The sequence below is a fragment of the Artibeus jamaicensis genome, unplaced genomic scaffold (assembly GCF_021234435.1).
Source record: "Artibeus jamaicensis isolate MK-2021 breed Jamaican fruit bat unplaced genomic scaffold, CSHL_Jam_final scaffold_537, whole genome shotgun sequence".
In the NCBI taxonomy this organism is placed as follows: Eukaryota; Metazoa; Chordata; class Mammalia; order Chiroptera; family Phyllostomidae; genus Artibeus; species Artibeus jamaicensis.
This window is the reverse complement of record NW_026522047.1, coordinates 43774852-43795569: the sequence shown is the minus strand read 5'-3', so window position 1 is coordinate 43795569 and position 20718 is coordinate 43774852. Positions and strand designations below refer to the sequence as shown.

General features: G+C 46.6%; 1 protein-coding gene across 1 annotated transcript in view; it reads left to right on the top strand.

The window, feature by feature from the left end:
* LOC119056011 (mucin-16) overlaps positions 1 to 12152 on the top strand; it is a 67940-nt gene extending 55788 nt beyond the window's left edge. Inside the window, 13 exon segments of the mRNA XM_053658467.1 lie at positions 722 to 787; positions 1721 to 1842; positions 1934 to 2001; positions 2166 to 2338; positions 3633 to 3763; positions 4089 to 4156; positions 4947 to 5095; positions 6121 to 6284; positions 6602 to 6669; positions 8639 to 8805; positions 10187 to 10228; positions 10424 to 10503; positions 12060 to 12152. Of these exon segments, the coding sequence (XP_053514442.1) occupies positions 722 to 787; positions 1721 to 1842; positions 1934 to 2001; positions 2166 to 2338; positions 3633 to 3763; positions 4089 to 4156; positions 4947 to 5095; positions 6121 to 6284; positions 6602 to 6669; positions 8639 to 8805; positions 10187 to 10228; positions 10424 to 10503; positions 12060 to 12152 (1391 nt within the window).
* Positions 12153 to 20718: the final 8566 nt, after the last annotated feature.

Sequence of the window (20718 nt, the reverse complement as noted above, 5' to 3'; positions counted from 1 at the left end):
TCTTCTGCTTATCACCTGTTTGCCCTCTATCTGTCCTTCTATTCATCTCTCCAGCTTCTGTGAGTTTATTCTTCTCTCCTTTTTAACCGTCTCTCCACCCATCCTTCTTGCCATTCACCTGTCTGTCCTTCCCTCTCCTTTTTTCCTTCTATCTTTCTAACTTGTCTTCATTTTCCCTGATCACTCTTTGGCCCTTCATTTATTAGTTCTTCCTCTGTCCATCCAGGTATCCCAGGTATCCCATTTTTTAAAAAGATTTTATTTATTTATCTTTAGAGGGGAAGGGAAGGAGAGAGGGAGAGAAACATCAATGTATGGTTGCCTTTTGTGTGTCCCCTGCTGGGAACCGGCCTGCAACCCTGGTATGTGCCCTGACTGGGAATCGAACCTCGATTGTCTGGTTCACAGGCCCGCGCTCAATCCACTGAGCTACACCAGCCAGGGCCCAGGTATCCCATTTTTCTGTCCATTTTCTGTCTTCTTTGTTCAATCTCTCTCTTATTTTCCCACTCTTACTCTCTTGACTTCATTTTATTCACAGGTTTGCTCACCCCACTGCTCACACAATCACTCCTTTGCTCATTCTCATTTATGGTACACCTGTGAGTGGTTTTCCTGGGACAACCTCTGCTGGAGCCCATGACAGCCTAATGGGACTTCACCCACTTTTGCAGCGGGGGGGGGGGGGTCTGTTCCTCCATGATAACAGCCATTTTCACAGCTCCTGAGCCAGCCACCACATTCCTGCCCACCTCATCATCCCCTGTGCAACCAGAGGCAACCACAGGTATTTGTGGGGTCCCTTTTCCTCCCTAAGAGAAGCTAGCCAGCCCCAATCCTCCACCAGACAACTGTCACACAGGAACTGGGAAGGCAGGGTGTGAAACTCCTAGTTTTAGGGGGATTATCCTGATCCCAAAGATTATACCAACAATTCAGTTTAATGCCTGCCTTCCTGTCCCTAGGCTTGGGGGATTAACAGACCCTTATAACACAATGGGGGGTGTTTGGGGAAGAGGCTTCTGCATAATTTGAGTGGGAAGAGCTTTCTGGTGAAAGTTTCACTCAAACAGACCCTTTAAGAAGAGTAGGAGAGCTCTAGGCAAACAGGGCACAAGAGGGGATCCCCTGGCAGGCGGGATTCCATGAGCAAAGGGTCAATGGGCACAAGCAGCATAGCGTAGAGAATTAGGAGGAATTTGGTTTGCTTGAAGCATAAAACTTAATATGGAGTAGGTGGATACATGAAACTGAAAGGTTGGCAAGAACAAGACTGGGAAGGAGCCTGAGTGCAAGGTCAACAAGCTTGAGCCCAACATGGAAGACCACAGAGAATCAGGGCTGATATAGAGAAGTGGTGACGATAGTGAGACTTCTGTTTCAGAAATTCCTGCTAGTATTCAATGTAGAGAACCTCTTTGAGACAGGGTGTCCACTGAGCCTGCTGGGGTGTTGGTCCCGGTGAGAGAAGGTAAGAATGGGACTAGGAGACGGATAGAGAGAGGTGATGTATGAGGATCATCCTGCATGTGGAATTGGTGTGACCTGAAGGGGAGGTGAGCAATACTCATATTACTGAGTGGATATAATGATTTGAACTTGACCGCATTGGCGTGGCGTGGGTGGTGCCCTGGAAGAGACAACAACAGATGATCAGATTGCAGGACTCACTGGGACTCAGGTCTCAGTGACTGCCATCACTCCCCTCCCCTTCTTGCAGCTCTGTTGGGCAACCTGGAGACCCTCACGCTCAACTTCACCATCTCCAACCTCCAGTACTCAGCAGACATGAGCAACGGTTCGTCCACATTCAACTCCACTGAGAGGGTCCTGCAGCACCTGGTGAGACCCTGGGCCCGGCAGCTCCTGATGGGTGATAAAGCTCACCCAGCCCATCATCCTCTTGCTCCTCTTCCTGCTCCTTTCTCTCCAGCTCAGATCCTTGTTCAAGAAGAGCAGTCTGGGCCCCTGCTGTGTGGATTGCAGACTGATCTCCCTCAGGTAAGACTCTTTCCTGAGCATTTGCCAGTAATGGCCACTTTTGGTGACCATCCCCTTTTCGGTCTTCCCACTGATCTCCCATTTGCTTCTCCATCTTTCTAGCCCCCACACTCAGAGTTTTCAGAATCTCTCTCTCTAGAGTCCCCACATCCCTCTCTCCCCAGGCCTGAGAAGGGTGGGGCAGCCACCAGCGTGGATGCCATCTGCACCTACCCCCCTAACCCCTTGGACCACGGGCTCGACAGAGATCGGCTGTACTGGGAGCTCAGCCAGCTGACCCACAGAGTCACCCAACTGGGCCCCTACACCCTGGTCCCAGGCAGCCTCTTTGTCAATGGTGAGTTTTTATGTTGAACTCGGATTTACAGTGATTGTTACATATCTTTGCTTTATTCCTTTAAGAAAATCAGTCCAAGTTCTATCTGGGAGATACCTCCCCAGCATCTGTGGGGAGGGTCTTTCCTATTATTCCAGGCAACATGAAAATTTTAAACCAAATTAATGTAATGAATTTTAATTCAAAACCAGAATTACAGACACCTTACTCTTGGGCCAGGGCTTCTTCTAAGTTGAGGCCCCTCTATTGCAGTTGTTCTCACCCAGGGGCAGTTCTGCCCCCCGCCACCATAGGTACTGGGCAATGTTGGAGGCATTTTTAATTGTCTCTTCTGGGAGACAGGGCTATTGGCATCTAGTAGACAGAGGCTGGGATGTTGCTGATATCCTTCAATACACAGGAGAACCCCACCACCAAGAATTCTATAGTCCCAAAGGCAGTAGTTCTGAAGATGAGGAAGCCTGTTATACATGGTCCAGAGTCCCTAGGGAGGCACCACACGAACACTCACCACACTTGACTGCCATTACTTGCTTAATTATCCAACTCTGCAAAATCAGGTTTTCCTACTGAGGCACCGAATCCTCAGTTATTCACATGTTGGCGCACTGTAGTACTCAACGGGTGAATGAATGAGGGAACAAACAAAAAGATGAGAGTCTCAGCCCCTCATCTGTCATCATCTGCTGCAGTTCCCGTTCATTCACAGCAAATGCATATGTGTGAGAATTCTGTCCCAAACCATGATCTGGATGGATATGGGGTAAAAGTCAAACTTCTGTCCCTGAAAACTCATAGTCAAGTGAACTAATGGTTACTTAGGGACACAAAAATTGCAGCAACACCATGTAACCAGTTGCATCTCTGATCAGAGATGGGGAACAAATTGAGAGGTTCCTGAAAAATATATTTGTGCCCAGACCTGTATTAGGCACTGGGGCATGACAAGAACAAGATAGATGGGTGGCTCCCTGCTCTTCTGGACTCCGTATCTTTGGGCTTCTGGAGCATGAATAGAAGGGTGGATTTTCCAGGGAGAGAAAAGGGTGGAAAAAGCATCCCACAAAGTAGTCACTGCATAAGCTCAAACATAGAAGCTCAGCTCAGGAGAATCCCTGTAAATTCCCACTTTTCCCCACTCTTTGGGTGACTTTCCATTTAGGGACACCCACAGGGCCTAGGGTGTGGCCTGACATTGGCTGATTCTGAACCCAGTCAGGCTCTCTGTGATACCGTGCCTCGGTGCTCCAAGTCAAGCATCTCCACCTGTCTTTTCTTCTTTTTCATGGCGCAGGCTATGCCCCCCAGAGTGCGTTTATCCCGAGTGAGTACCAGCTAAATTTCCGCATCATCAACTGGAATCTTAGCAACCCAGACCCCATGTCCTCCGAGTACACCACCCTGCTGAGGGACATCCAGGACAAGGTGTGTCTCTCTCAACCCTTTCATCTCTCCTTGCCCCAGTGCCCCTCTCATCCCTCTAACTTATATCTACTAAGTGATTGTGTCAATGCTTCAGTTTACTCAAATTAGATTCTGAGTTCTCTTAGTTTCCAGAGGCAGAGCCATGGCTGCCTTCCCCATTTCCCAGATGGGCAGAGTGAGGCTCAGAAGGGGGAGCTGTGTGCCTAAAGTCACACTGAGTTGGGAGCAAAGTCAGGCCTCCCATGGTCTAAGGCCTGTGTTCTTTCACTGGCTCCAGTGGCTGTCTCCACCCTGTCTCACCCACTCCCTCTCCCCTTTATTCTAGGTCACCAAACTTTACAGAGGCAGCCAGTTACAAGATGCATTCCACTCCTGCTTAGTTACTGACTTGAAGTAAGTTGAGAAGATTCGAAGCATTGGCTGAGCTGGTAGCCTGTGGCACATCTCTGATCTGAAAGTACTGACATGGTGCCATTCTCCCCACATCCCTGTCAGCTAATCCTACCATCCTCTTCCATAGGTGGGAAAAGGATTAGCCTCATGGGGCCACCAACCCTCAGCATCCACCACTTTCTCCCCTTCTGGACACTTTCAACTATTATCAGCCCAATAATAAGATTTATTATGGCCTGGCTCCATGCTGAGCACTGTCATGCATGATCAACTCATTTAATCCTCCACCCGTGGGTGGATACAATGATTGCCCCCATTGTTCAGGTGGGAAAACTGAGGCTCCGCAAAGTGAACAACTGTCCAAGCTGGGTTGTCCCCCAGGTCTGTGAGGGACAGATCAAGGAACTAGGACATCTACACTGGAGAGGAGGATCATGGGACACATTGTTTTGAGTACTGAAGCTGAATGTTGAACTTTGAATATTTCCAAACTTCAGTTTCTTGGTGTTTCACATGGGAATAGTTATAATAATACCTTCTACCACAGCGATGGCGGGGGAATGTGTAAGTTACTGCTTAGGGGTGCCCAGTAGATGTTCATCACTAGTACCTCCTCAACTCCTAAAAACCTTCCCTCCTGGATCAAGGTCTCTTCTCTATCCCAAGGGAAAAGGCAGGCAGGTGATCCCCCACTGTCTTTGCCCTTAAGTCTTTGACTCTTGTGAAGCAGGAACTCGGGGGCACTGCCAGTGTTGGATGCTGGCTGAGTCCCCACAATCTCTGACTCTAGGTTGGGCTCCATGTCCGTCACCATCCGGGAACTGTTCTCCTCCAGTGTAGACCCCAGCGTGGTGAAGCAAGTCTTTCTGGACAGGACCCTCAATGCTTCATCCCACTGGTTGGGCGCCACCTATCATTTGGCGGATATTCAAGTGACAGGTGCAAGATGCGAGGCTGGTTTCATGCAGAGATGGGGCTTGGAGGAGGGATGGGTCTTTTCAGCAGCAGCGGAATGGAAGTAGGCTCTGGTGGGGGAGTGTTCATGGCAGCGGGTCATCCAGCAGGAGGCAGGAGAGAACATGCAGCAACTGCCTTCAAAGGAATCCTTGTTTTTCCAACTCCAAACGTGGAGGATCCTGAGGTGTCTTTTTAGGTTCTCTATTTGTGAGTCATTCACTCATTCATTGAACTGATATTCAATACAAGTAAATAGGTACTAATGATACACTGTGGAAATTCCTATAAGGGGATTTCAAGAGCCTGTAGGAACCACAAGGAGGGACACACATCCTTGTCTTAGAATGTTTTCAAGAGGAAGTGATAAAGAAACTAAGGTGTGGTGGAGAACAGGACCCAGCCTATGGAAAGAGATAGATGATTGGGCTGCATGTGTCTTTAACCTAGAAGATATGAAGAGCGTGGTATATTTGCAGAAACTGTAAGAAGTGTGTCGTGGCTGGTGCATGCACTTTGACATGGGAAAGGTGACAGCTGAGGCTAAAGAGGTGGTCAGGGACTTTCTTGGGCACTGGAATGGTTTGTGGAAGAACACAGCACACTCTGAGCTCTGCTTTGAAAAGCTTGTCTCTGGGTGCTGCATGGAGAATGGATTGGGAGGGGAAAGAGGACCAGAGGCAGCAAGACACGTTAGGAACCTAGGTCAGCAAAGGTGTGCGACATGCCTAGTGGGGTGGTCAGCACCTGCACTTGCCAACTATGCCTCAGGGAGGCCCGGTCTCCGCCCCCAAACGTCCTAGTCAACTCTCACATTCCTGATGGAAAGGCGGTTGGAGAGGTAGACAAATGAATAGATTCAAGGTGGGCAGGTGGATGGAGGGTCTTCTATAGCCCACCTATAAAAACCCACTTCAGGTCATGTTACCAGAAATAAGTAGACTGGCTTGAATAACCTCTTACTAAAACCTTGGACAATATGGGAATTTTATACTTTCTTTTTACTCTAGAAGTGGAGACATCAGTTCATCTGCCGACAGACAAACCAACCAGCAGTCCCAGCTCTCAGCACTTCCAGCTGAATTTCACCGTCACCAACCTACTGTATGTCCAGGATATAGCCCAGCCAGGCACCACCAAACACCAGCGGAGCAAGAGAAGTGTGGAGAACGCGGTGAGAATGGAGTTGTGTCTACTCTGTTCCCAAGTAGGAACAGATGTATGGTTGCTAGGTAGTCAGTTGGTAACTTTCATAACACTTCATGAATACAGGTTCCTACTCCCTTTTTACAGATGAAGAAAGAGGCACAGACAGGTTCACTAGCTGTGCCAGGGTCATACACTGGAACAAGGCCTTTTTTTTTTTTTTTTGGTACACATACCTGCACTAGTCTTTGTCAAGCCAAGAAAAAAGTTTGCTCAGTAGCTGAACATTCTCTGAGACCTCCCAGGTTGGGATTTTGATGAAAGAAACATTATCTTGTCTTTCAGCTCAACCATCTCTTCCAAAACAGCAGCATCAAAAGTTATTTTTCCGACTGTCAAGTTTTAGCGTTCAGGTGAGTTCTAAAATCTGTAAGCTTCTTTTTTACATAAAGGATACACCGTCGTTTTTAGGTAACAGTATCCCTATGCTACAACCTTTCAGTTCCTAGCTGTTACACAAGAGCACCCTAGGAATATAAAAACCTCAGCATAGATGGAGGTGCCTGGTTTTGGAGTCCATGGGATATGGACTGTAGAATACATGTCTTAAGCAAACACATCCTGAGCCCTTGCTGGTGTAGCTCAGTGGATTGAGTGCCAGCCTATAAATCAAGTGTCACTGGTTCAATTCTCAGTCAAGGCACAAGCCTGGGTTGTGGGCCAGGTCCCCAGTAGGGGGTGCATGACAGCTAACCACACACTGATGTTTCTCTCCCTCTCTTTCTCCCACCCTTCCCCTCTGTCTAAGAATAAATAAATAAAATCTTTTGAAAAGAGAGAAAGTGATCAGCTCCTGAATCCACAATCCTTGGAAGATGAGAGCTATCATGAAATGACTTAGAATCCAGCAGTCTACTCATGTTGTCCAGTGCTGTGGACAATGTGATTAGACAATGTCAGTAACCCCCTGTGGCAGTTTAAATTTTCATACACCTGTTGAGATATCACTCACATATTGTGTGCTTGTGTTTTTTTGTGTGTGTGTGTGCTCAGAATTTTCCACATACAGTATCATATCATCTGCAAAAGTCAACAGTTTTACATCTTCTTTTCCAATCTGGGTGCCTTTTCAAATTTCTTTTTCTTGCCTACTTGTTCTCATTAAAATGTCTAACACAATATGATTAACATATGAGATGAGGGCAGACAGCATTGTCTTGTTCCTGGCCTTGGGGAAAACTTTTCTGTTTTTTTTAACCGTTGACTGCAGCATTGGGTGCGGGTTTTTCTTGGGGACTGTTTATCAGGTTGAGAGATTTCTTCTTAAAATCTCCGAGTTGTTCAGCAGTTTTTTTTAATCATAAGAGACCTATCTTGTGAGATTCTTTTGTGTGTATGAATTAAGATAATGTGGTGCTTGTACTTTATTCTGTTACTATGGTGGATTACATTAACCAATTTTTAAATATATTAAGCCAACTTTTCAGGTAGAGAGGAGTGATTGAGACTTTTTCGGGTCTTTCCTGGACATGCACACAGACCTGCATTCTTGTGGCCCTCTGGGTGCCCTCCGGTGCCCTGGAGATTTGCAAAGCCTGGTGAACATCTCATTCCCCCAACGTGTCTTTTCAGCTTTTGATTCACCTCTTGCCTGACTCAACTGATATTGCTCCCTCATGCAGCTACAATGCAAACACAGTCACCACTGATTGTTTTTAGCAAGTTCCCTGGGGATAGGCTTTCCTTGCTGAGCAAGCTCTGAGTCAAATAAAGAGAAGCCCTGAGAATGGGGGTATCTCCAGGAGTTGCCAGACTCCTGGTCAAGTGGAAACAAATTGGGATGCACCTTTTGGGGAAACTCCAAACCCACTATGGCCCCTTGGCTGCTGGTTTTCCCAGTTACCGTGGTTCTAAGACAGATGTATTTCAAATTACTGAGGACGTTGTGAGAGCAGAAGGGGAAGAATGTGATAAGTCATGGTGCCACAGTGCTTCTTCTCTCTATCATGATTCAGCTGTTTTTCTTAACAAAACGCTCCTCAAATAGTTACAAGCCTTTGGTTCATTTCTGGCTTTTGAAAAGTTGATTTCAACCATCTCTACTGTGTTTTTATGGGTTTTCAGAAGTCCTCACTCCATTTCAAAAATGTTCTCCCTGAGGCTCTTTATTTACAAATTACATGGCATGAAATATTGAGTTCTTCGCTCACACACACCAGTTGCATTTTCACGGTAACAACTTGTGGCTACTAACGACTAGATTGGACAGGCAGGCACAGACGTTTACATCACTGCAGGAAGTTCTCTCTGGCAGGCTCAGGACAGGGAACCCAGCGTCAGGGACAGGATTCCAGACCCCCGTTTGCCCCTCTGCACTTCCAGGTCTGTCCCGCACAGCAACCACACTGGGGTGGACTCCCTGTGTCACGTCTCACTGTCGGCACAGGTCATGGACAGAGTCGCCATCTATGAGGAATTTCTCCAGTTGACCCAGAATGGTACCCAGCTGCAGAACTTCACCCTGGACAGGAGCAGTGTCCTAGTGGATGGTAAGACTCCCTGGTTATTGAGACAGGAGTGGGGGGGTCTAACTTCCACACCTGGGTATGTTTCTGGGGATCTGGAGGGCTGGGGATGAGTCAGCATCGAACTCTCTCAGGCTGGCAGGCAGTGCTACAGTCCCCCTGGCTTTGCACACTGCTGAGGGAGAGGAAAGGACACCCAGTGGGATATAGGAGGCGTTTGCCTTCACTTCGCCCCGTGCCCCAGCCTAGCCCTTTTCCCACTCTGGGCTTCCATCTCCTTATCAGTTGACCAACGGTGAGTGAGGGCTTTCAGCAGCAAACTATGGGTGAAGCAGCCTTGACGGGTGTGATGGGATGGATCCACTTTCTGGTTCACAGGCTGTACAGAAACAGGCAGTGGGCCTGACTGGGCCCACAGGCTGTAGTCTGCCTAGCACTGCTGTAGCTCATCACCACTGAATAGAACTTCCTGCAGCGATGGTAACGTTCTCTACTTGTGCCGTCCAGGACATTAGCCGCCCAGAGCGATTGGGCGTCTGACATGTGGCTAACACGACTTGTTTTTATTGTTACTGATTATGTTATGAGGTACCAGATTTTTAATTTCATTTAATTAAAATTAAATGTGATTTAAGTAGCCCTTCGTGACAGCTCCATATTGGACCGTACATCTTAAGAAGTCGGGTAGGGAGAAACTGTAGAAGTGGGGGACCTGCAACCCTCCCCCCACGGCCACGGGTGCAATGTGTCCCTACCCTCATGGAGTTTATGGTGTAGTTGAAAAGAATAGGCAATTGTCAGTGATGTAAACCAGTCCATACCTGGTAATCAGAGAAGTGGTAATCAGGGAAGTCTTCCTGGAGGAAATTATATTATAGGTGAATCCTGGAAAATGAGCATAAAACAACTGGATAAAGAAGAATGGGGTGAATGTGTTTCTAAGCAGAGAAGAGAGGTTGTGAGTGGGGATTTACCTATTTAGAGAGATCCCATGTGCTTGCCCCTTTGCTGCCTGGGATGAGCCATCCTCCCCTGAGGATCCTAAGAAGATCCAGCCGACTTTAAGTCCACCTGCCCAGAGGTAGGAATCTGATTTAATTTGACACACTCTTGTGGTGTGCTAATGGCCTTGGGTTATGCAGCAAAGCATCCTCATTTTTTAGAGATGCAAACTGAAATGGAGTGAAACATCATGATGTCTGTTTTGTTATCTCAGTGAAAACATGAGATGAGAAAGAGTGGCAAGTGTTACTAATTCGTGCACTGGATGAAATATTGTTTTAATTGTATGAAATATACATTGCTAAAACTAGGTGATGGATGCTTATGATATTGTTCTATTTTTCTCCGTGTTTGAGGGGTTTTATTAACACTCACATGCGTGCTCCACTTTATTCCCTGCCAGGGTATGCTCCAAGCAGACATGACGCCCTGACTAAGAATTCAGGTAAGCCTCCCAGCAGCCCTGAGGTGGGAGGGAATATCTTGATGCTGTGCCTCATCCATAAGAACTCTGTACACGAGAACTTGCATGATAACAACCGTTGGCCAGCCCATGTCAAGCACTGCTGAGGCACAGCGCGGGAGCAAGGTCCCTGCGGGAATGCGAGGAGGCGGCTCAGCCCGGCACTTGTCTCCCCAGACGTCCCCTTCTGGGCCATCATCCTGACCTGCCTGGTGGGACTCTTGGCGCTCATCACGTGCCTGATCTGCTGTTTCCTGGTAAGTGAGGAAGTAATGCTTGTCTTCTTGCCATTGGGTAGTGAGCATTTTTTATAGACAGTCCTGCATCACGTAACAATATTTGTGTCAGTGATGGGCCACATACATGACGGTGTTCACATACGATTACGATGGAACTGAAAACTCCCTGCCACCTCGTGGCAAAGCAGATTACTGACGTGTTCGTGCTGATGCTGGTATAAACAAACCTACCGCATGTCCACTTGGATCAAAGTATAAATTGTGTGTAGTACATAGTACTTAACAACTAAAATAAACAATGGCTAGGCACTTACTATACCACTTTTCTTATCATTTTAGAGTGCACGCTTTGTAGCTGGAAAACAGCATCTCGTGTTATGTGGGCAGCAGCCTCACACATCTCACGCTGACTTACTAGGTCACCTGGTAGCATTGTTCTCTCCTGTGCTTGGTTTCATCATGTGTCGTTTTGTGCTGTGACATGCTCCGCAGGCAGTCCCCCAACGACACATTTCTCAGAACACAGCCTTGCTGTTGTGGGGCTCGTGGCCGTGTTATAAATACAAGTCCCCTGATGGACACACGTTTGCAAGTGTTTTTGCTGGTCTGTGTGTGGCCTGCTGGTTTCTTTCCCTAACAGCATTAACCATTAGGGACCTGGGACTGACGTCACAAGTCCGTCTTAGGGTAGAGCTACCACCACATAGGAGAATGGCTAAAATATTATAAAGAATGAATATGACGGATGTTGGTGAGTATGTGAAGCAGCCGTAACTCTCAGGGAGTGCAAGAGAAAACCTACCATGCCATTTCGCCCCTAGGAACTTATGCAAGGGAAATAAAAACGCACATCTGTGGATGCTTCCACACAAATGTCCAGACGAGGTTTGTTTGTACCAGCCCCAAACGGAAAACAGCCAAGACGCCCACCAGCAGGTGGATGGATGCACAAGCCATGACATAACCCCACAATGCGGTGTTTTTCAGCAATAAAAAAGAAAGAATTACTAACATACACAATGGCATGTGTATATGTCACAATACCTATGCTGAGTGAAAGTAGCTAGGTAAGGAAGAGACTGTATGATGCCATCTGTACACAAATTTTACAAAATACTAGCTAATCAGTAGGGACAGAAACCACTGCGGCGGCTGCCTGAGAGTAAGAACGTGTCTGCCCATGGCAGGTAAGAAGGAATTACAGAAGGGGCATGAAAACACTTCGGGAGACAATGAGTCGTTCACTTTAAATACATGCAGTTTACTGTATGTCGGTCATACCCCACTTAAGCTACAGCGTGGGGACAGGGAAGGAAGAAGTGAGGAAGGGAGGCGGGGAGGGAGGGGGCGATAGAAATGGTTAGTAGAGGGCAAACGGTAGAACAAATGAGAGCGAAAAGGGGGAGAGAAAGAAAGCAATAAAAGAGGAAAAAAAGGAAAGACGAAAAGAGGACCGAGGGAGAAAATTAAATTAAAAAAGGAGAGGGACGCTTCTGGTCTCTGTGGCTTTGGCCAGTCTCCCACACTTGGGCATGTGAGCAGTCCATTCTGAGGTCCCCTCCTCACCTCCACAGGTCACCATGTGCCGGCAAAGAAGGAGGGAGATTCTGAGATTCGGCAAGGATGCCTGGAACCTGCCCCACCCAGATCCAAGGACGCTGCAGTGATGAGATCTGCCCGAGGCCCAGGGTCCAGAGGAGCTTGGCTGGAACAGAAATCAGCCACGCTGGTCCATCACAGTCTCCGGGCCCTTCGTAACACGGCCCCCATCTGATTCACAAGAAGCTAAGATAAAATCCTTCCCCTTCCTCAAGTCCTGAGGGCTACTGCAAAATCTGTCTTGCGCTTTCATATCACTGGACCCCCGAGAACACCGAAGCAGAAACTGCCATGGTCTGACATCGCACCCTCTTCACCTTGAGGTTCCCCTTCTCGGGAAACTTTGGAACACGCCTCCCCTGATGTGTGTCAGCCACCACGCCTACCTCGGTTCCTCCGTCTTCCCCGCCCCCAAAGCCCTGGCAGTCTCAGGCTCCCTGACAGTACTTCCTTCCCTGAAGTTCACATTCGCCGGGACTTCCAGATGACCCTGCCTCCGTGACACCTCTTGGCTCATGGTTCTCCAAGACAGAAAACAGGCTGGAATGGAGGGAATGGATTAGAAATGACTCTGCATTCAGCCCTAGGACTTGGGAGCTGAAGTGACCAGAATCCAGGCTCTAGAAAGTAGTGTCTGCTTTGGATGTACCAATGAATAAAACTCAGGGGGGAAATATGAGAGGATGAGTCTTTTTTAACATTTCTCTGCACAGAAAGCAACTGGACCACTATAGCAGAAGCTCCCCACTAAGCAGCGCAAAGCATTGCAGGCACGAGGCCAGCGGTGCCGTCCTGAGCTGGGTTTGCAGAAATGGGCTATATGACCTCAGCACATTCTGCAGGTGGCCACAAGCTGAAGATACCCAAGGGCTAAAAATTGAAGTCCCTGTGATGCCAACCATTCCATTTTTTTTTTTTTGGTGTGAACTTCTGCTCCTCAGTCTTAAGCAGTCATTCTCTGAGAACGTACTTTCTGGAGATTATAATAACTATCATTATGACAACTTCACATCTGCTAAGCAACATGACTGACCAGCTCCGACCGCATTGTCCCAGTTACACTCACTAACCTTAGGGCTTATTCCCACTTTATTCCCATAAAGAGAGGGAGGCTAAGAAATATTAAATAATAAGGAAAAATAATTACTAAGAAACTAAACTCCTAGCTATGCGATTTGTCAAAGAAAGATATAAAGACATTTTTACGTACATACAGACGATCTCAAAGCAGACCACCCCTAGGGCTTTGTCGAGAAAACCAGTAAAGAATGTACATCAGGAAGAACTGTGAACCCAGAAAACTGCCACAGGGGTTTCGAGGAAAAGAAAGAACAATAAGTGTGAAAGTTAGTTTTAAAAAATAAGACATTAAAAATACATTCTACTACAATTCAAGATGAATACATAGGAGGACAGAGAAGAAGAGATTCCATTAAAATAACTAATTTCAGCTCCTGGTACCACTTTGCCCTCTCCCACACAACCTCTCTCCCCTCCCCATGCCCAGGGATGGGACCCCAAGGCCAGGGGCTCCTTTTCCCATTCCTGGCCCAGGAGTGGAGCTAGCCAATCAGAGCCCCTTCTTGGGTTTTCCACGGGGACCCTGAGGGAGGGAGACCCTCTTTCTCTTCTCTGCTTTCTAAGATGACACAACAAGCCAAGGCCTGTCTGCATCCTCAGAGATGGGCATTATACCATTTTAGGACCTGGCATCTCAGTCATGGAGGTCAAGTCCTCTTTATGATCTTCTTTAGGAATGACCATCCAGCTCTTGTTCATACACCTCTGACAATGAGGGGTTTATTCCATCCCGGGTCACTGGGCCCTAACCCATCATTGTGTGGAACTAATGGGAGACGGATTTCCAGTCCCCCTGCTCTGGATCAAGCTGAGCCTGCAGCTCACATGAGCTGGTTTTCTGAAACTGTTCTTCCCAGCTCCATGTTCTAATTAATTCCTGCTTTTCACTCCAGATAACCTGAGATAGATCCTTTCACTTGCAACCAAAATATTCTCCATTAAATCTAAATCAAAAGAAATCACACTTCCTTTCAAGTCTTGGTTTACTCATCTGTGCAGGGGGCACACAACTTGGCTGAGATCCAGTGTCCTGATCCAGGACCTGTGTCCCAGGACACCGCCTCCACCACAGCCCCACTGGGTGTCTGTGCTCTCAGGCCTGGGGAAAAGGCACCTGTGAGCTCAGGAAGCCCAGCCTCAGCAGGTGGGGGAGCGAGTTCTGTTTGGAGATCAGATGGCAGCATCAGGGCAGTCGGGACCCTGGGAGCAAGGCTGAGGGCACTGCCCACTGACGGTGAGCCTGGCAATAGGCCTGAGTTTGTGGAAACAACCCTTCATCCAGGGCTCTGCTCCCAGAGCTGCTGTCCGACTGCCAAGCCCCCTCTGGACGGGGGTCTGGTCCTCTGGTTCCACCATCCTCAGGTTTACTGCTCTTGTCTTCTGGCTCTCAGGTGGCTCCTAGCGAGGCTGGGAGCTGGGTGCCCTCTGACCTGTGGGAGAAGAGGGGGTTCAGCTAACTTCCTGCAGGAGTGTGGGATGTGGGCCCGCCCTATTTTAATCCTTATTCTGCACAGGTAAGCTGTCTCTGTTGTCCCTAAGGAAGACCCCAGATTGGCTGTGGCTGACCCTGCTGGCTCTGTACACAATGGCTATCATGGCAAAGTCAGCCTCCCTCGATGAACACTCATGCTCCCAGCCCCCTTTGCAGTTCTGGGTCCCAATTTATTCACTAGGATCAAAGGCAAAATCTTCTGAGAAGCCTGTGGAACAGATTTTTATCCCTTAGGAAAAGAAGCTCAGGAAAGGAAATGCCATTTCTTCCCGCCTTTGGACATTATCATGTGAGGATGTGATGTTTGGGGCTGCAGCAGCCTTCTTGTGACAATGAGGAAATGACTGAGAATCATAGAGTAGTTGAAAGAGAGCCCTGACTCCTTTCAGTACTGAGTTAACCATTCCTGCAGCCACACACCAATGCATTTATTATGGGTGAGGATTTTTCCTGTTTTTATTTTTTTCCATTACAGTTTGTATTCAATATTGACTGAATACTATTTTCAGGTGCACACAGCACAGTGGGTAGACAATCATATACTTTATAAGTAGTCCCCCTGATATTTTCAGTACCCATCTAGCACCATTCATATTTATTATAATATTATTGATTACATTCTCCATGACTATTCTGTAACTACCAATCTGCACTTGTCAATCCCTTCACCTTTTTCACCCAGTCCCACAGCACCCCTCCTATTTGGCAACCGTCAGTCTGCTCTCTATATCCATGAGTCTGTTTCTGTTTTGTTTGTTCATTTATATTGTTTTTAGATTCCCCATGTAAATGAATTCATGATATTTGTCTTCCTCTAACTGACTTATTTCACTTAGTATAATACCCTCTAGGTCCATCCATGCCATAGCAAATGGTAAGATTTTATTCTTTTTTATGATCATATCATATTTCATTGTATATACACACCATGGCTTTTTTTATCCCCTCCTCTGTTGATGGGCACGTGGACTGCTTCTATAGCTTGGCTAATGTAAATAATGCTGCAATAAACATGGAGGTTCATATATTCTTTTGAATCAGTGTTTTAGGTTTCTTCAGATACTTGCCCAGAAGTGGAATTTCTGAGTCCTAAGGCAGTTTCATTTTTATCTTTTTAGCAACCTTCACAGTTTTCCACAGTGGCTGCACCAGTCTGCATTCCCACCAACAGTGCATGAAGGTTCCCTTTTCTCCGCATCCTCACTAGCGCTTGTTGTTTGTTGACTTATTGATGAGAGCCATTCTGACTCTCATCAGAGAGATGATATCTCATTGTGTGTTTAATTTGCATTTCTATGGTGCTTAATGCCACTGAGCATCTTTTCATATGTCTATCGACCTTCTGTATGCCCTCTTGGGTGAAGTATCTATTCAGGTCCTTTTCCCATTTTTCAATTGGGTTGTTTGGGTTTGTTTTAGTTTGGCGCTTTTTTTTTGGTGTTTTGTTGTATGATTTCTTCACAAATTTTGGATGTTAACCCCTTATCAGATGTATCATTGGTGAATATGTTCTCTCATTCAGTGGTTGTCTTTCAATTTTCTGATGGTTTCCTTTGCTGTACAACAACTTTTTAGTTTGATGTAGTCCCATTTGTTTATTTTTTCTTTTGTTTTCCTTGACTGAAGAGGCATATTAGGAAAAAATATATATTACTAAGAAAAATGTCCAAGAAAACATAGAGAAATTACTCAAGAGTGTTATGGTTTTCAGTTTTACATTTAAGCTTTTAATCCATTTTAAGATTATTTTTGTATATGGTATAAGAAGGTGGTCTAGTTTCTTTTTTTTTTTTTTTGCATGTATCCATCCAATTTTTCTAACATCATTTATTGAATAAACTGTCCCTACCCTATTGTATGTTCTTGTCTCTTTTGTCAAATATTAGTTGGCCATATATGCATGGGTTTATTTCTGGGTTCTCTGTGCTGTTTCATTGATTTTTCTGTCTGTTTTTATGCCAGTGCCATGCTGTTTTGATTACTATGGCATTGTAGTATAGTTTGCTATCAGGTAACATGATTCCTCCAACTTTGTTCTTTTCTCTCAAGATTGCTGAGGCTATTTGGAGTCTTTTTTGGTTCCGTGTAAATTTTTGGATTGTTTCTTCTAGTTCTGTGAAATACACAATTGGTATCTTGATAGGTAGGAAGAGAATGCAGACCCCTCAAGGGTTGGGCCCCCACAAACATCGGGGAGACCCCACCCCCCAGTAGATAGGGGGTCCCAGGTGGCATGGTGATAGTTGCCTCAGAGCCCAGGTTAACCTGCTTGGCAGGAAATTGTGGCAGGGCCCGGGGCTCCACATGTAACCAGCTAACCAGCTGGCAAGGAAATCCCACTAGAGCTGTTGGAGAAAATAGTCCCCTGTGTGGAGGTTCAGACCCTCCCAACTTTGGCCCCAAGAAAGACACTGGTGGACACCATATGTAGGTAGTGAGTGCAGACTCCCCAAGGGCTGGCCCACAGTAAACCTCTGAGGGACTGCGGCCCTTCTGTTGACACTTCCAGCTCACGTGCTCACAGTTGCCTAGGAGCGAAGGTCAGCCATCTGGCAGTGTCTTAGTAGCAGGGCCCGGGGGTTCCAGGTGTAACCAGTTACCCAGTTGACAGGGCACCCCCTTTGGGGCTTTCAAGGAAAATGGGGGTAGTGACTCCCCAAGGACTGAACCCCAGCAACCTCGGGGGGACCCATCCACGTAAGCCAGTCCACCACCATCTCATTCTCCATGCTGTGGTCCAGCCCCTAGTGGTCCACCAAGGCACTCATCAGCCACTGGGACACGTGGATGAGATGCTCGAGTCACCAGCCGAGACCCTCGACTCCAGCCTTTGTGCCTAGGCCACTGGGCTCTATCACTGCCTCAAGTCTCTCCTCCTGGCCACCATTTCCAGGAACGGCCTCAGAGTTTCTTTCTTTATTTTTTAATATATTTTATTGATTATGCCATTATAATTGTCCCATTTTCTCCCTGTCACTTCCCCCACTCCCTCCCTCCATTACCCCCCCTCTAGTTCATGTCCATGTGTCACAAGTTCTTCAGCTTCTACATTTCCCATATTATTCTTGCCCCCTCCCGTCTATTTTCTATCTACTGTCTATGCTATTTATTTTCTGTACCTTCTCCCCCCTTCTCCTCCTCCCACTCCCCTGTTGCTAACCCTCCACGTGATCTTCATTTCTATGGTTCACTCCTGATCTAGCTGTCCTCTTAATTTGCTTTTGTTTTAGGTGTGGTTGTTGATAACTGTGAGTTTGCTGTCCTTTCACTGTTCATATTTTTTTATCTTCTTTTTCTTAGATAAGTCCTTTTAACATTTCATATAATAAGGACTTGGCGATGATGAACTCCTTGACCTCATCTGAGAAGCGCCTTATCTGCCCTTCCATTCTAGATGAAAGCTCTGCTGAATAGAGCAATCTTGAATGTAGGTCTTTGGATTTCATGACTTGGAAAACTTCTTTCCAGCCCCTTCTTGTCTGTAAGTTCTCTTTTAAGAAATCAGCCAACAGTCTGATGGGAACTTCTTTATAGGTGATTGTCCCCTTATCTCTTGCTGTTTCTAGAATTCTCTCCTTTATTTTAATCTTGGGTAATGTAATTATGATGTGCCTTGGTGTGTTCCTCCTTGGGTCCAACTTATCTGAGACTCTCTGAGCTTCCTGGACTTCCTGGAAGTCTATTTCCTTTGCCAGATTGGGGAAGTTCTCAATTATTATTTGTTCAAATACATTTTCCACTTGTTGCTGTTCCTCTTCCCCTTCTGGTACCCCTATAATTTGGATGTTGGGATGTTTAAAGCTATCCTGGAGGTTCCTAAGCCTCTCTTCATTTTTTTTGAATTCTTGCTTCTTCATTCTTTTCTGTTTGGTCATTTCTTTCTTCCTTCTGGTCCACTCCATTGATTTTAGTCCCAGGTTTGTTTCCATCACTATTGGTTCCCTATGCAATTTGCTTCATTTCACTTAGTGTAGCTTTCATTTTTTTCATCTAATTTGTGACTAATTAACCAGTTCAGTGAGCATCCTGATTACCTGATCAGTGTTTTGAACTGCATCTGATAGGTTGGCTATCTCTTGGTCACTTAGAAGTATTGGCTCTGGGGCTTTGAGCTGTTCTTCTGCTTGAGCCATAACGTTTTGGTCTGTTTGCACCTGTTACATGTGAGGGGCGAAAGCTTAGGTGTTCACCGGGGCGGGTCAGCCCAGTCCCTGGGTTGTGACTGCAGATGGGGTCAGAGAGGGAGCTATGGTGTTTTTCCTGCTCTCTCTCAGATTTTAGTCCTCTCTGCCACTTCCCACAAGCAAATTGGGCTCTTTTGGTGCTGGTTCCCGGGTGGGTGGGCTTGTGTTTGTTCTAGGACCCTGTAGGTCTCCCCAATGAACTTTCCTGTGGGACTAGGAGCCTCTCCCAACACCTCAGCCCCAGAAAGTTTTTCCAGTCAGTGCTTTTAGACTTTATTTCCCATCACTGGGGCCCTGTGTTGTGTGGTCTGTCTCGCTGACCATTTTTAAACCTGGCTGGTTTCTCTGCATGCAAATGTGTGTCCTTGGTCAGCCAGCTACCTTGTGAGCCTTACTGGGTTTCCATCTGTGCCTTCCCAGGTCGCCAATCACTGCCTCCCCCTGCCAGGACCCCTCTCTGCTGCCACCAACTCCGCCCCTCTTACCAGTCTGGATGAATGGTTCGTTGTTCTTGGACTTCAGTACAGTTTACTTTACTGTCTGTTTGGTTGCATTTTTGTTTCTAAATCTTTGTTGTCTTTAAATTTGGTTGTGCAAGAAGGCACAGTGTTTCCACCTATGCCTCCATCTTGGCCAGAAGTCTCAGAGTTTCTTTATAGGTGGGATATGGTGAAGTAACATTGTGCCAGTTACCGGCCTAGGCCCTAAGAGGCCTTGCAGCTTCCACCTTTGGCCTCTTGAAACCCTGCCCTGAGAATGCCATGTGACAAAGCCAGTTCAGCCTGGGGGTGGGGTCAGGGGCCACGTGCAGGGTAGGAGAGGTGCCACATCCAATGGCACCAACTGCAAGACATTTGAGTGGTGCCATTTTGGGCTTTCCAGCCCTGTTGACCCTCCAGCTGAGCATAGGCCTGTGAGTAAGCCCAGGCAACACCAGTGAACCCATAGAATTTTGAAGAGTAACGAGTGGCAATTTTATGCCCCTAAGTTTTGGTATGGTTTGTTACGCAGCAGTAGACAACTGAAACAGATGCCCCCTTTTGCTTTGACTTTGTCAACCCTGAAACCATCTTTCTAAGGTGAGGTTATGAACCCACCTCTTACACCTTAGAACCTGTGTGTTTATAATTTTTGCCCTCATTCCACCCCATGATGCCCTGGGTTTTGACCTGGACACCACCTCTCTCAGGGCAGTAGTTCCAAATCTTGGCTGTGCAAGATTCTTGGAGGTAACTTTAAAACATATGCGTTCTGTTCCAGGTATTTGTTATTGTGCAACAAGTCATCCCTAAACTTAGTAGCTTAAAATGATAATAATTTACTTTGGTCACAATTCCACAATTTGGGGAGGGCTTAGTCAAGGCAACTGGTTTCTGCTGTACGCAGTGTTTCAAAGACCAGGAGCTGGGATTATTGCAAGTCTGGTGCTCTCACTATGCGTGGTAATTGAGGCTGGAAGTCAGCGGGGAACAGCTGGGGCTGTTGGCCAGCGCATCTCACGTGTCTTTTCCATGCGGCTGTTTGTGCTACTTCCCAGCGTTGTGGTCGGATCTTTTAGGATGAGTGCCCCAAGAGAACAAGGCAAAATTAGAGCAGGCCTTGAAACAATGTCTTTTTGTTGATTATTTCATTATAACATCAGCGAGATGCTGTAAGAGCCTAACTGTTGTTTATATCAATTAACCCATGATAAAATTGTTTTTGGTGTGTGTTCTTTCACTTGAAGTCACAGAACCTATTGATGATGTTAAGTGAAGACTTACTACGCATGGTAGTTGTATGGCGTTTGAAGTCATATAGTGTCATTTTTCACTATACTCTATCAGTTGAGGTGGTTACAAAGTCTATCTGGGTTCAAGAGAGAAGACTATACCCATT